Raw genomic sequence first — 16,095 nt, 5'->3', positions numbered from 1 at the left:
CTGTGCATATGTAGTTTAATTATTACACATTTCTGGATGTTTTGATTTTTTCATTTCCTTATTTTTTTACATATTTGCACAATTTAGCAATAAAAATGCTAAGTTTTATAAAGAAGTCAACAAAAATGTCTAATGTTATTGAAAGTATTTTGTTTTTACTTGATCTAACCTTATGTCAATGAATTGTTTAAAACTTTAACTCTCAGTGTGAGATTTTTAAAAATTTGAATTGGAAAGCTGGTACTACCAAACTCTTAGAATTTTCTGATTATTTACAATATTTACTACTGTTAGTGGCAGTGAAATAAGTCATTTATACTTACCATCTAGTTGTTCAGTCTCTGCCCAACTTGTGTTGATACTGACACTGACTGACTATAATATCTACTTCTCTAAATATATCTTCCAACCTAGAGAATTTTATGAAATCACAAAAATAATAGAATTATGTGTTAGACTGGGAGAGATGATTTGTTTCTATTTTTTTTTTTTTGTCTTCCCAGTCAGAACAGACCAACAGCTCTGTTGGTCATCTGGTTTGTTATAGGAAAAACCTTTTGAGGAAAGAACATACTCATAAGTTCATGGACAATTTATTAGAAAGATCATAGGCCACAGTAATTTTAAAAAGAGAGAGAGAAAAGAGAAAACAAAATATAAAATCTGGTTTAGTTTTATGATCATATAACCTAGCCCAGCGATTCTTAAACTGTGGGTTGCAACCCCATATGGGGTCACGAAAATTTTGGCAACAGTAAAAGGTTTCTAAATGAGCAATGACCAAAAATTGATTAAAAATCAAATTCATAATGAATCTGAGGTGTTTCTGGCAAAGCTGGCCTGTGCTGCATCTCAAAACTTCTATGCTGCCATGGTTCTGAACACAAAATATGCACACTTTGTATTACAGATGCCTTCAGGCCATTCAGTGCCCACAAATACTGTTGGGGAGAGGAAAAAGTTTAAGAAGCCCTGGTCTAGACTCATGTTTTAGGTAAAGAGGTCTAGAAAGGTAAAGGTATCTGTCCAAGGTCCTTCAGCTATAAGTCACATAGCTGGAATTTGAACACAGGTTTCTTGGCTCTTTCAGATGAAGTCGTGAAGTATACATGAATGGCTTTCTATGTGCCAGTTACTGTGGTAGAAAGATAAAACTAGCCTGTGCCCTTATGGAGCTTACTTCTGTGTACTGTTCACTACTATACATATACACACATATACATATATATATGTACACACACACACACATATACATATATGGTAGTTTTAGAGGGGTGGGGAAGCACTAACAATGACAGCAATCAGGCATGGCTTGTGTAGGAAGTGACATCCGAGTGGAGCCTTGAATAGAGCCAGGGTTCCAGGAGACTACTGAAGAGGAACAGTGTTCCAGGCGTGGGAGCAGCCTCTCCAAAGGAAACAGAGATGGAGAAGAAAATGTTGTGTTTGGAGAAGAGCAGCAAGTAGGTGAGATTAGCTAGAATGAAGGCTGCTGGAGGGAGGAGCACTGGGAATCAAGTCTGGAAATATATCAGAGCCAGACTGTGAAGAACTTGAGTTTGTACTTTATCTCATAGGCAGTAGTGGGGCCATTGGAGCTTTTGAACAAGGCATTGATGGGGCAGACTGTCCAGTTAGGCAGCTGTGTGGAGGATGAATTGGATAAGGGAACAACCAGTGAAGACACTGTTCTAGCAGTCCAGGTATAAGGCAATGAGATCATCAAATTGAATGGCAGCTGTGTAAGCAGAGATAAGAGAGTAGCTGTGAGAGGTAGTATTGGAGGGTGAATCTGCAGTCTAATTCAGCAGCTGGTTTGATACGAGAAATGAGAAAAAGGGAAGAATTAATGATGACTTTGAAGTTGTTAACCTCAATGACTGGAAAGATGGTGTCCTCAACAGAAATCAGGGAATTATAGAGGGGTGGCTCTAGGGTGAAAGATAGTTCTGTTTGAGAATGCTGAGTTTGAGATGCTTTTGGAACATCCAGGTGAAGATGATAAGTAAGTAATGTGGGGGGAAGCACAGGAGAGCAGTGAAAGCTCGATAAATAATTTTAGGAGTCATTTACCTCTGTGGTGATATTTGAATCAAGAGACAAGAGGTCTCTTGATAAAACTGTGGTCCTAAAAGCCTTAGTGCAATTTTAAAATTTAATACCTTACACATGAAGGGCAGGACATGGATCCATCAATACAAGCTGAGGTCAGACAGGATAACCATGGCATTTTCTTTTTTCTTTTTTTCCAAATCTGTTAATTTATTTGTTTTTTATTTTCAGCAATCACTTCTTCCTCCCCAAGACAATATGAAGTCTTATATGGGTTCTACACATACATTCCTATAGACACATTTTCATATTAGACATGTTGCATAGAAGAATTAAAATGAATGGGAGAAACCATGAGAAAAACAGAACAAAACACAACAAAGGAGAAAATAGTCTGCTTCATTCTGCATTCCAACTCCAACTCCATAATTCTTACTCTGGATGTCGATGGCATTTTGCATCACGAGTCCTTTGAAAATATTTTAGGTGCTTACATTGCTGTAAAGGGCTAAGGTTATCAAAAACAGTCCTTGTACACTGTGGCTATTACTGTGTATAATGTTCTCCTGGCTCTGCTCACTTCACTCAGCATCAGTTCATATATGTCTTTCCAGGTTTTTCTTAAGTCTGCCTGTTCATCATTTCTTATAAATAGTATTCCATTACATTCATATACCACAGCTTGTTGAGCCTCCTCAACTGATGGGCATCTCCTCGATTTCCAGTTCTTGGATACCACAAAAAGAATTGCTATAAATATTTTTGTATATGTGGGTCCTTTCCCCACTTTTATGATCTCTTTGGGATACACAGCCCTAGAAGTGGTATTGCTGGGTCAAAGGGTATGCACGTTTTTATAGCCCTTTGGGCATAGTTCCAAATTGCTCTCCAGAATGGTTGGATCAGCTCACAGCTCCACCAACAACGAGTTAGTATTCTAGCTCTCGTATATTTCTCCAACATTTATCATTCTCCTGTTTTGTCATGTTAGCCAGTCTGCTTAGTGAACCACAGCATTTTCATTTGTGTAATGAAAACCCCCCACGGAGTTTTTGGTCAACAGTGTCAGATGATGCAGAGAGATCAAGAAGGACAAGGACAGTGAAAAGGGTCAATGGATTTGACAATTGAAATAATTGGTAAATTTTGTGACAGTAATTTTAGTTGGGTGGTTGGATTGGAAGCTAGATTGTAAGTGGTTGAAATGTGAGTGGAAGGTGAGGTAGTAATGGCAATAAATGTAGATCACCTTTTCTAATAGTTTTTGTCTTTAAAATGGAGATGTGTGGGATAATTTACTGGGAAGACAGTATTAAGTGAAGGTTTTTTTTTTTTAAAGATAGAATGTAGTCATTAAAAAAGAAATGATCTATTCAAAGAGATTAAAGATTAGAAAGGGAAGGGGGATAATTAAAGGGACACATTTTTGCATGGGATGAAATCTAAGGCACAGGTAGAGGTGAAAGGTTGAGAAGGTTGATCTTGTCAAGAGGAAGGACCACCTCTTCTTTAGAGATGGCTACTGTAACAATATCTAAAGGTGCTACTGGGCCAAATTTGCTTACCTTAGGTAAATATTAAATTTATGTCCCAGAGAATAGAATCACGACCACCAAATGGTCTTGTTACAGGGTTGTAACTTTTGTTTTTTGCTCAACCTAAGAATATCATTCCTAACAATTGAAGATGTCTAAAAATGCAGTGAGTTGCTCTTAATTGGTGCGTTCCTCATCACTGGAGGTGTTTAGTGTCATACAGGCATGTTTTTATTTGCATAATTACCATTTAAGTACCTTGAAACTGCTAGATGAGAAGAAAATCTATATAAATATTAAATACCATTTTGTTTATGGAATCTTAGTATTTAAAGGGAGCTTAGAGGCCAACTATCCCAATGCATACAGTACCAGTATTCCAACTGTTGTCCATTAACATTTTATTAAATCATAGAAATGAGAACTAGAAAAGACCAGTAAGGTTGATTGGTTTACTCCCCTCCCCTTCTGAAGGAGGCTGTTTCTGAAAGCATATCTTTGATTGTTTTGTCTAACATGATTCTGTATGACTAGAATGACAAGGCATGCTGAATTTCTTTACAGTGAATGTTCTATAATCTGAACAAATAGATCATACTGTTTTTGATGTAAATTCTTTTTTTTATGTCTAGCCTATTGTTGCTCATCATTATTCTTTTGACTTTTAAAAATTTTCTTTGTTACCAGTATAATTTTTATGTTTGTGGTTTCTTGGCTTATTTGATCAGAGGACTGTGCTGAAACTATAGTCACTGTTTTACTGTCTCTGTGATAAATTAGTTGAACTCTGGACCAGCTACTGTTTGCACCACTTCTACCTATTGTGCAAATGCAAGCAGTGGATCAGAGAAGGCAGGCCAGTTGGTTTAGAAGAGCAAATTCATCACCATTATGGGAAAAGCATATCAAAGCATGATACACATTCAATGTCAGTTCAGTTCGGCATTCATTAAATGATTAGTTACCTAGTAAAGCACTTTGCTGGGCACTGAAGAAGGATGGGTTTTAGATTTAGACATTGTTCTTGTCCTTATGAAACTTACAGATTAGTAGAGACAGAAGTAGATTCATGAACAGATAATTATAATATAAAACATTGCTTGATAAATACCGTAGAGAGAACTCAAGATGCAGAAAAGGAACCAAATTCTTCTAAAAGGCCTTCTACAATAGGTTTCTCCATTTTCTTTCCTGTCACTCTTCTCAACCTCTTATAATCCTTATCATTCCACTGAAACTGTTCTCTCCAAAATTAATAATTATTTAGTTGCCATATTCAGTGGTCTTTTCTCAGTCCTCATTCTTTTTTGCAGCCTTTGATACTTTTGATTACTTTTTCTCCTCCTTGATATTCACCAGGCTTTCCTGATTCTTTCTAGTCATCTGACCAATCCTTCTCTGTCTCCATTGCTGGAGACATGTCCCAGATTATGCCTTCTTAAAATAGATGTCCCTCAGTGTTCAGTTAGGGGCCTTCCTCCTTCCCTCTGTCTGTACTACTTCACTTGATGATTTCATCTATTCTCATGGATTAAATTATCATTTCTATGCTGATGATTCTCACATCGGCCTATCCTGTCCCAAACTCTTTACTGACCTCTAAATATTTATTAGTTGATTATCACATTTAGGGAAGAAAACGTTGAGAACGAGGCTGTAAAAGAAGACTGACAATAAATTGTTGGAGACTTTCTCATAATTTTCAATGTATTTACTACATAATAGGGAACTGCTGGAGGTGAACAGAGAAACTATACAGCCAGATCTGTGTAAAAGGAAGACTAATTTAGCAACAGCATAAAAATGGATTTGAATGGGGAGACAATGGAGATGGGAAGATCATAAAGTCATTGTCAGTTGTCTTGGTAGGTGGTAAGGAGAGCCTGCGGTATTAGAGTAATGCAAAGTAGGGGACAGTTATAAGAAATGTTAAAGAGCTGAGTCTTTAGCTACAATAGCAGCCCATTTATTTACTAGCTGTTGTATCCTTCCACATTATCTTTTGGTTGAATTGAAATATATTTTTTGAAATATAGTTGAAAAATAAAACCCCACATCTCTCCACTTAAATAATTGTTCTATGGTTTTTCTTCCTTTTCCAAGCTTCCCTTTGAAACTACTGAAATATTCCAGTGTTGATTCTTATACATGCAAAAAAAAAAATTATGTGTATGTATGTGAGAGGGAATATTTTTAGCACTAACTTGTGATTAAATCAATATGTAGAAATTTGGTGAACTTCTGGTATATCCACATAAACAGATTGGCATCTTATAGCCTTAGAGTTGCCCAAGTCACACAGCTATTATGTATAGGAGGTGGCACATTAACTCAAGTTTTTCTGGCCCCAGGTTTGTCCTGCTATGCACTGTTTCATGCTGCCTTTCCCTCCCCAGTGTATTTTTGGTTTATGTTTTTATATAAATGTTTTTTATATATATGTTACATACGATAAACTTTTCCCAAAAAACTTCCAAACTCAAGAATTATGACTTGTAGTTTTCCTTCAGGTTTATATATATGTGTGTGTGTGTGTGTATATATATGTATGTACATGTATATATGTACATGCATATGTATCTCTATGTATGTATGGTGGTTGTGTCTCACAGTGTGATTGGTTTTCCACTAGATGGAGCTCAGTACCTTTTGATCTTTTTAGGCATGCTGTTGACTTGCAGAAATTTTGAAATCTCTTCCTTTTTAACTTATCAATTCTTTATTAACAAATTATAGGAGGAAATTTGTAACTAGTTTTCAAGAAAGGGGATAACATATTTTTGGAGAAACACTAAAGGTTAAGTAGACTTTTGTTCAGAGAAGAGACTTTTGGTTTAGACTTACTTGACATATGCCTCTGATGTTCCCTCAGAATTATTTTGAATAATTTTGTCATCTGCAGGTCAGATCGTTCAAAGTGGTGTGGCAGATTTGATTCTGTCTTTTGAACTTCTAAGCATTGCCTTAGAACTAACCTCTTCAGAACCCTCGGCTAGAGCTAGAGTCAGAGCTAGCTATTCGTTAGCTATTGTTGCTTAAGCCACGGCAATTGAGTTATTCTTACTTCAGGTAATGAAACAACAGACTCCGTTCTCCACTCTTCTGCCTTCTCGCATTCTCTCTAGAACAGAGACAAACTCCATCTTGTTTGGTCATCTCACCGATCTAGCAGACCTTGGTAATAAGAAGGTGATATCTAGCTCAGCAAAACTATTCTGTCCCGATCTTTGTTCTCAGTGATAGTTTTCATTTTTCCCCTTACCTCTCTCAATTGAAGGGAACCTTAAAGCTGAAAGGAATACTGGTGGCCTTGAATCATTGTGATTTCTTATTGATCACAATGATAGGGAACAACTCTACAGTGAAAACAATGCAACATATTTTAAATGAATACTAATACAGTTTTTATTACAAGGATATAGAAACTTATTTGGCATAACTTTTATCCAGATTTAATTTCAGCATAAAGGACTTACCTAAAATGACAAAATATACATTCAGGCAATTTTCTCAGATTAAGGAGATTTGACCCATGACATCTTGTTAATGATCAGAAAGCTCAATTTAGGGTACTTAGTTATTGGAGCTTGCATTATATTTAATGTTTTGTCCAGGTATAAATTTCACAGTGTCAGAACTTAGTAAGTTTATGCTGAATTTGTATGTTTAGTAGTTTGTTTTAAAGGTCAGTCACTTGAAAACTTAGAGGTCGTAATTATTTGAGCTATAGCACAAAAATGTAAGACCTTTGTAAAGTATTTTTACATTGCCAAGGGTATTCTCAGAAGGCACAGTTAAAATGCTAGGATCTCATCTCTCTAATTTTCTTATTTACGTGGACCCATTTCACTTTCATCTTATCTTCTGTCAGTACAGATGGATGGATGGATGTTATTGTGACATATTCCCTGACTGCTTAGCTATTCATTTATATGTATAATCAAATATGTCAAAAGACTTAAAGAAAAGATGAATAATATTATTATTGACAGTTTTAAAATTGCACCATAGAGGAATAGAAATATTAAGTTTGTTAGGCAGTTTCTTGAAGGGACTTTTTCCCATATGTGTAACATGGGTATAGGGAACATAATCTTTATTATCATTTACTATACTTTGAAATAATAAAATATAGTGAAACCTCATCTTTATGAACATCTAGTGGAATGATTATTGTAGAACTAAGGGTTAGCCAATTAATGAACAGGACTTTACATTTTAACTTTTGAAATAATCATGGAAAAATTTGTCTTTTTTGTTCACAAGGTATAAGGAGTGCTGTTTACTATTTTAAAAATTGGTTCTAGATTGTTTTAGGAACACCAAAGACTACTCATTTTAATTAATTAGAATAAGTATAAAAACTTATATATTAAATAAGCATTGTCCTTGCAGTTGCTTTTTGAACCTATCTGCACATTGATCTATTGGAGTCATTCATTTGCCCATTCAAAAATATTTTATTTCCTACTGGTTGCTAGGTTCTATGAGATATACAAAGATTAAGTGAGATATCCCTTTGAGAAACTTATAATATTTGAGCAAGGCCAAATATGACAAGCATCATAAGGGAGATATGAACAAGTTTTTTTTGTTCAGAGAAGGAAGATATCACTTCAAGTTGGTGAGAGCAAGAAGCTTTGTTGGGGTGATGACTTTAAGGATGAATAGGATTTTGACATGGGGAGATTGGAGTGGAGGCATGGAGCAGGAAGGGGACCAAGCAAGAATAGGAAGTGGATTGTGGGCCAGGTTAGCCATACATATAGAGTATATGAAGATTAATTAAATTAAATGATTTTAGAAAAGATTGAAAATTGAAAGCACATTTGGGCCTGGCCAGATCACTGGGCTAAATAATTTATGCTTTATTCATTGGTCAGTGAGGAGCCACTGAGATGTTACTTTTCTCAAGTTTCAAGATGATAGAGTTACCCAAACATCATAGTGGAAGATAGGTGAAAAGAATTAGAGAATCAGAGAAAGTATGTAGTTAGGAAGAAGAGGTAGGAGGTTACTACAGTGAGGTAGGTGAATAGAGATGAGGACCTGAGCTAGGGTTTTAGTGTGAATGTAAAAGGGGAGACAGATTACATTGGTAGGATTGACGAGGTTTAGTAGCTAGTTGGATGTTTAACAAGTGACAATGGTAGGATTTGAATCCAAGTCTTCCTGACTCTTAAGTCCAGAATTTTATCCATACTGGTTGGATATGCTGTTACCTCTCTCATCAGTTTACCTCAACTTGTTGGTAGCGGGGTTGAGGGAGGATCATAGTCGGAAAAGCCTTAGAAGTGACTGAGTCAAGCCCATTCTTTTATAGATGATGTGATTGAGACAAAGAAGGGCAAAGTGACTTGCTTAAAGGCTACACAGTTAGTAGGTAGAAGCAGAATTCGAACCCAGGTCCTAATGCAAATACAGCATTCTTTTCACTATACTGTGCTGCCTCCTAAAGGATTTTCATGCTTTTCATAAAGGGAAGACCTTACCATGTTTTTAGACAAGCTAGAAGAACATATGCAATGTGAGAGACTGTAGATATGCAAAAGTATGGGTAGTTAATGGACCAAGGCTCTGGAGGTTGTAAGTGGCAATGGTACCAAGAGCATCAGGGGAAAGTTAGCCTTGAAAAGAAAGATGTTTCTTTCTGAGAGAAAAGAGAGGGGCGAAAGTAAAGGAATTTTGATAAAGTTAGGAGGGTAGTTCAGGAAACTTGAATTTCGTTAAGTAGAACATGAGATCATCTCTTGAGAATGATGGGGATAAGGGCAGGGTTGGAGAATTGGAGAGAGAGGAAGATTATTGCTATGGTGGATATGATATGGATAAAATGATGAATAAAAGGGCTAACAAATATTAAGAACCCAGGTTTATCTTGGTAGCATCAATTTGCTGTAAACTTAGTATGTGGTTTAATTTTTTTTTTCTTCTATTGACACTCTAAAGCTTACAAGAAGTTTTGGAAAATGTAGACGGTAGGGAGTCAGTCAAGATTGAAGATTTGTGTCTTAGAATTTCAGAGTTCGAATCATTTCATCCAGTGGTATCGAATTCAAAGAGAAATAGTTCCTTACTGGCAGCATACTTAGAAAACCACAAATTAACATTATCTGTGTTGTTTTGTATTTTTATTTATTTCATTGGATTTTTCCTAAACTGTATTTTAATCTAATTGGTGGCAAGGGGCTGAATTTGAGATCCCCGTTGTACCTCTACAAAACCTTCCTTCAATGACATACCTGAGTGATCATCCAGTTTTTACTTGGAAACCTTTAGTGAGGTTTACTTCCTAAGGCAGCCTTACTTATAAATAAAACAGTGTCATGAGAGGGAGGCTTGGAGTGGAGGTTAAGCAACCTTACTATTAAAAAGTGAAAGTCACTCCAAGGAAACTTATAAACTATTTTGTACAGTAGAAATTACATATGCAGCATAAAACAGTGTTTGCATTTTCACTGGTGTGCATAGGTATAGAAGTGAACAGCAGTAAAAAAAGTTGCATCCCTTCTTTTCCTGTCACTTTCTTAACAGTCCTGAAATTTTTCATTACTTTTGCTATTTTTTCAAATCCAAAGGATTTCTTAGTTTGATTTAGTTTTATTTTAAGGCAGTACCAATTGTAAGCATGCCAAAGTGGCATGGTGCTCTTTCAAGTGAGTCATGGTTCTTATAGAAAACAACTTTTTGTACAAGTTGTCTCATATGCAGACAGCTCGCTAAGACTGTGACACCTTAAGTCCCTGACCTTCTTTTGTTATGCGAGTTTCCACACACACACAGGACTAGTGAAATCAAAGGTCCATGCTAAAACCAAATAGATAATCAAAATTGGCATCCTAGTTTGTGTTTAAATATATATTTTAAAAAAAGGATCTCATAAGTTCTCTGACTCTTATTCATAGATTTTAAGTTGGAGGGATCCTTTAAGATTGAATCCAGCTTCCTCATTTTAGAATTAAGAGAATTGCTCTAGAGGTGTCATTTTAATCTACATCTACCATACCAGAGTAGCTATAGTACTAAATAGACAGAATTTTGTTACCAAAGAATTTATAAAGCTAATCTACTCTAGTGTTCTAATTTGGAATTCTGATGAAACAGAATGAGCCCCTGCAAAATTGCTTTCCCACGTGTTTTGTTTTGTTACAGTGTATCTCTTTATTCCTTTCAGGGGAGGGGTTAAGTTGATCATGATTCTTAAAAATTAAATAAAAAGCAACTGGTTCCATTATTGTGTTTTGTGGAAGGGAGTCACAGGATCCCACATGTGTCACTATGATGTGTTTGACATTTCTTTAACAGTTTTTTTTAAAAATCAAGTCACTTCATATAGTATATTTCCTGAGGATAAACTGTAGAGAGGTAATCAAGGTGGAGATACTGCTTTTCTTCCTTCTACTTAGAAACAGGGAGAAGGTAACGCTTCATTTTGATTCTGTTTGGGCTGAACAGATCTTCAATAATAGGGACTGGTGAAATATAGAATAGACACATAAAGATAGCACTATGAAACTTGAACATTAATGTAGTATGAAAATCCAATTATTTTGGAACTACTGTTATAGAATAGCCTGAAGAAACAGTTTATCACCCATAGGAAAAAAGTAAAATCACCCTATCCTTCTTATTTCATTGTCACACTTTGTATTTGACTCAAAGAAGTGTTTTGTACTTTGATCACATATCTAATTCACCAAATTTGATTCCTAATAATGTTGACTGTTGGAAAAACCAGATTCATCTTCAGAAAAATGAATTTTCAACCAGAGAGAATATTTAGACGTATACTTGACAACAATTCCGAAAGAGGACTAATAGAGATACTGTGAATAATGGGAACATTGTTAGAATTAGTGTATATTTTCTCAAGGAGATAATACTCATTTAGACATACAAATTCTTACATGTTTTAAAAAACTCCAACAAACCAGCTGTTGCCTATATGTTAATCTTGTTAACACTCAACTCATTTTTCACTGTACAACAGTTTTCTTGGCCAAGTCTCTGTAATTAATAATATAAAATGTAGCAAAACATTTCCGAGGTTATTCTTGATGTTTTCTCTTCTTCATTGTCCTATATCTGAGATGTAGTGGTCTACTTTGTTGTGATTCACTTAGCACACTTAGGTGGACTTATTATATATTTGTTAGTTCTCTTTATAATTAATTGAATATCAGTTTTCTTTTGAATATAACAGAATATGTAAGTTAACATAAAAGATTTTATTTTTGGAACAGAATATATTAACATGTTTAAAACTTTTTTTTTTTTTTTAAGTTTTACCGGGCAGAAATTGAAGCTCTGCATTCTTCTGGCATGACTGCAGTTGTTAAATTCAGTGATTATGGAAACTACGAAGAGGTGCTTCTAAGCAACATCAGGCCCATTCAAGCAGAGGCATGGGTACGTGATCACAAATTCTGTACAAAGACATAATCTACTTTGAAGAAAGTATATAGCTGTAAAAGATTAGCCATAAGTCATGCAAAAGTTGAAGAGTACTTTGCTTAAACTGGTTACCTCTAAAAATAAGATCTTCATTTAATAAGTGCATTGAATAACAGTAAAAAATGAATACTATGGAATTATTTTTCTTGTATAATAAAATTAAATTGTACTGTGCTTTGGAAATAAGTACCCTTATTTACATGTTAGAGCCAAAAAATTATTTGTATGTGCAAAGTGGGCTTTAATGCATATGTTCTTTCCCAGTTTGTTACTTTAAATTTCATTAAATTATGCCCAGAAAGTGTCAAATTGAAACATCTGATTATACATGTTTATTCTGTGTTGTTTCAGTTACATGTAAAAATTAGGAAAAAATGCTTTTAGCTCTACTTATGAAAAACATCTAACTGCTTTTATTACATGTATATGTATAGATAAACACGTCTGTTTAATAATTACTTTATCAATTATACTGGCCAAATGTTATGCCAAAACTGTATTATATTTTTGAAGTCATGATTTAAAAAATGATTGGCCTTGTGGAGTCCAACTTTATAAAGGCTTTATGTGGACTTTATAGAGATACAGTCTCAGCTACATTTAGGTAAAAAGATGAGTACATAGTAAAATTTGGCTTCTACCTAGCATTTATATAAAGATATATTGGAAATTTTTCTTATAAAGTTTTTCTTATTATTTCTTTATCTTCATTTTATATTGGATAATTAGAGGACTAACTTCTTGCTGATTATTTCCTTTACCTAAAAATCTCCAAACATGACAGGAAAATTACATCTTTTAAGCATATAAATTACCTTCTTGCTTAATGTAAAATCCATCACTTTTTTTTGAGTTGCTCTCCAAATTGTTTTTACATTATTATGACCTTTTTTAGTTATCTCTACAGGCAAAACCAAACATAATTAGGAACAATAAATAAAATATTTGAAGTTGTGTTAATCTTAGGGATTCTCATTTTTCTATTTCGCTTAGACAGAATACAATTTCTCAGGTGTCTGTTTCGCAGATTTATAATAGTTCTCATAGCAATAACAACTTTCATAGGTACATTTTTTTCCCTCCATGTTTGAGCTTGTGGTTATTTCCTGAAAGACTGAAATGCCACTTTTCTAATTCATATTTGTTTGTTTTTCTGGGAGAAACTTCAAACCCTTTTTTTTCTTTCTAGCATTTTTTAGCTTTCTGCCTTCTAATATGATTATTTGGTTATTGCTCTCTTCTCTTTGTCCATTGGCATCTCTTTTTCCATTTTTTTAACCTGCTTTTGATGGAGAAGATAATTGTTTGTGCAGACAAAATTCCTTCAGGTTGTGTTCTTATTTGCCTTTCATTTTTCTTATTATGTCTGTTAAGATTATTTTAGTAATTACATTACAGTTAGGGATTCAAAGCCCCCTAGTTTCTCATGCCACCTAGGTTTTTGTAAAGATTGTTTTTTGAAGTATCTTTGGTCAAAGCTTTATTTTATTCTTCTTTCCCCAAGCAAAATCTAATTTTAAACTTTTGCTTCTTCACTCTTCCCTCATTTTTATCTTGTGTGGCTACAGACAACCAACACAATTTTATCTTTTCACCTTAGTTCTTCCATTTAGCACTATTTTGTACTGAAAGGAGAACGCTGCTTCCAGAATGATTTTTTTCCCCCAACCCACATTCATAGTCTTTGTTACATTATGCTTGCTTCTAGGAATATGCAAGTTCAGTTGGTCGTTATATTTGTCAGGTGCCTAAGTAGTGATTCTATGCATAACCACTACAGTATTCTTCAAGTCTACTTATTTATGTATAATTTCATAATTTGGACTATTTGTTTTTTTAGCCAATTCATTTTTTTAGCATGTGCTGCATCATTGTCCAGTTCAGTATTCTAAGTGCATCTGAATGATGACAGTAATCTTCTGTAATATATGAATGAATTTATTTTACAAAAGGAATCAGAGTAGGACAAGAGAGTCATTAGAAGATCTAATTATCTCCTCACCTGTTTGTGAGTAATCAAATGATTGTCAAATTTGAAATACTACAGTTTCTAAAAAGTATTATAAACATGTAACATATTTGGGGATATTTTTTAGTATTATTGAGTCTAATATGTTTCTTCTCTGCCTTAAATTTCTTCATGAAATCATTCCTGACATGTAGAAATCATCAGCTTAACATTTCTTGGCTCTTCTTTCTTTTAAATAAATGGATGTACAAATTTATATTCATTCAGAAAACACCTAAAGAAATGTACTGGATAAGATTTTTAGTGAATTTAAGCTATAGATTGTGTGGGATCCCAGTAATCTCTTAAAGTTCTGTTTTGGCCATCTATCTATATCTTCCTTCATGGCTTTCTGTCTGGTGAGTTGTAAAAGATTGAAGCTTAAATCCACCATATTTATTAGAAATACCAAATGATCAAAAGTAAAAGACTCACTGTGCCAATAACCAAGTAATTTAAAAAGAAGCATATGAGATACATTTAAGGGCTGCTTGTTGCAGGGAGATTATTAGAGGCCTTACACAAGTCTTTATTCACACTGCAGATTGTAGATATTTTTTCTACCTTTTTAGCTCTTGCTCCACTTATGGGCCATTACTATTTTTATTGAGAAATTATACTGTATCTTTTATTTAAGAGGTTATGTGTTTCTTTCTTGCACAAAGTTTTCAGAAATGTACCTCTCTGTTTTCCTAAATGTAGCAATGATCACTCAATGATGATTTTTGTATTTTACAGAAAAAAAACCCTACGTATAAACTTTGAAAGCCTTTATAGAAATAAGTTGCTTGTTTTGTTTCTTAAAGGTATAAGGGTACATTATCAAATGAAAAGCATGAATATTAAGAGACTGAGAAAATTAATAGCCTGTTATGTGGAAAATTAAAATAAAATCAAGATAATACTTAAACTAAAGTGTTAATTTTTTCTCATAAAGTACAGGAGTATGATGTTTGTAAATTGTGCCTAAATGAAGTATTTACTTGTTAGTACCACCTGGATACTTCTTTCATTTTCTTTTATTTCGTAATTCTTCACTGAAGACATTACAGGTGGCTAGAAATTTTTTTTCCTGATATTATTAAATAACTTCTTTCCATACACAGTTTAACTAAGCCAGATTGTAGTTTTATTGATAGGTAATCTTTGATTCTTTGAAGGAACTAGATTTTTCCCATTCTTTCTTGCAGTCATGAGTTTTAAGTTTGTTATCTTTTGCATAGTCTACTGCCCTTATTGTTTAACATAATTTGTGGTTAAAAAATTTTACTCATCCTCAGGATGAAGGCTCTAATTATTTTGTTTTTCTCATATTGGTTTCTGAGATTAGAAGACTTTCCCAAGTGAAATAAAGAAAACAATAAACATTCTTATCTATTATTCTTATCAAAAACCTAGAATATGAACTTGATTCTTTCCACTGTATAAAAAAAGAAAGTCAAGGGTAGAAAAACTGTTACTTGTGTTACCTGGAGGCATTCTCTGAATTGGTTCCTTTTAACTACAAAACTAATGTCAGGAAATCAGTAAAAAGATGCCAGAGGCACTTTGGAAGCACTATAAAATGTCCTGCCTCTGCTGTTCAGGCAGACCTTTTGTGTTTTCAGGTTGTTGTAGCTGCTGAAAGCTATTGTAATACCAAGAAGAATGTTGCCAAGGACTGTTCTTCTAAGCATGTTCATGACCCAGATTCCAATGTGAGAGTTTCTTTTGTGTCCTAAGAAATATTCTGTTGAATGCTGTTTTCCTGTTTTATTTTTGAGTTTGTACATCTTCATTTTAGTATCAGAAAATATTAATATTTCATATATCCAATAAGGAAAATCAGGATTCCAAAGGGGAAAAATTCCCAAGATTGTGCGCAGTAGACCAGAATCCTGCCTCCTTTTTCTCCCCTCCCCATTAAACAAAATATGAATAAAATAAAAAAGAATCTTCTGTATAAATAAGGAAAAGTCACCAGTTTCAGGAATTTGTGGTGTTCTGAATTTCACAGACAAAAGTAATTAACCACCAGGTTATAATAATTTTATATGTATTTAAAAT

At 34.2% G+C, this 16,095-nt stretch overlaps 1 protein-coding gene across 1 annotated transcript in view; it reads left to right on the top strand.

Moving 5' to 3' along the window:
• TDRD3 (tudor domain containing 3) overlaps positions 1–16,095 on the top strand; it is a 185,020-nt gene that overhangs the window by 129,258 nt on the left and 39,667 nt on the right. The window contains exon 12 of the mRNA XM_072617065.1: positions 11,871–11,996. Within this exon, the coding sequence (XP_072473166.1) occupies positions 11,871–11,996 (126 nt within the window). The remainder of the gene's footprint in view (positions 1–11,870; positions 11,997–16,095) is intronic.

The sequence above is a fragment of the Notamacropus eugenii genome, chromosome 6 (genome assembly GCF_028372415.1).
Source record: "Notamacropus eugenii isolate mMacEug1 chromosome 6, mMacEug1.pri_v2, whole genome shotgun sequence".
NCBI lineage: Eukaryota > Metazoa > Chordata > Mammalia > Diprotodontia > Macropodidae > Notamacropus > Notamacropus eugenii.
This window is presented reverse-complemented; position numbering and strand designations above follow the sequence as displayed.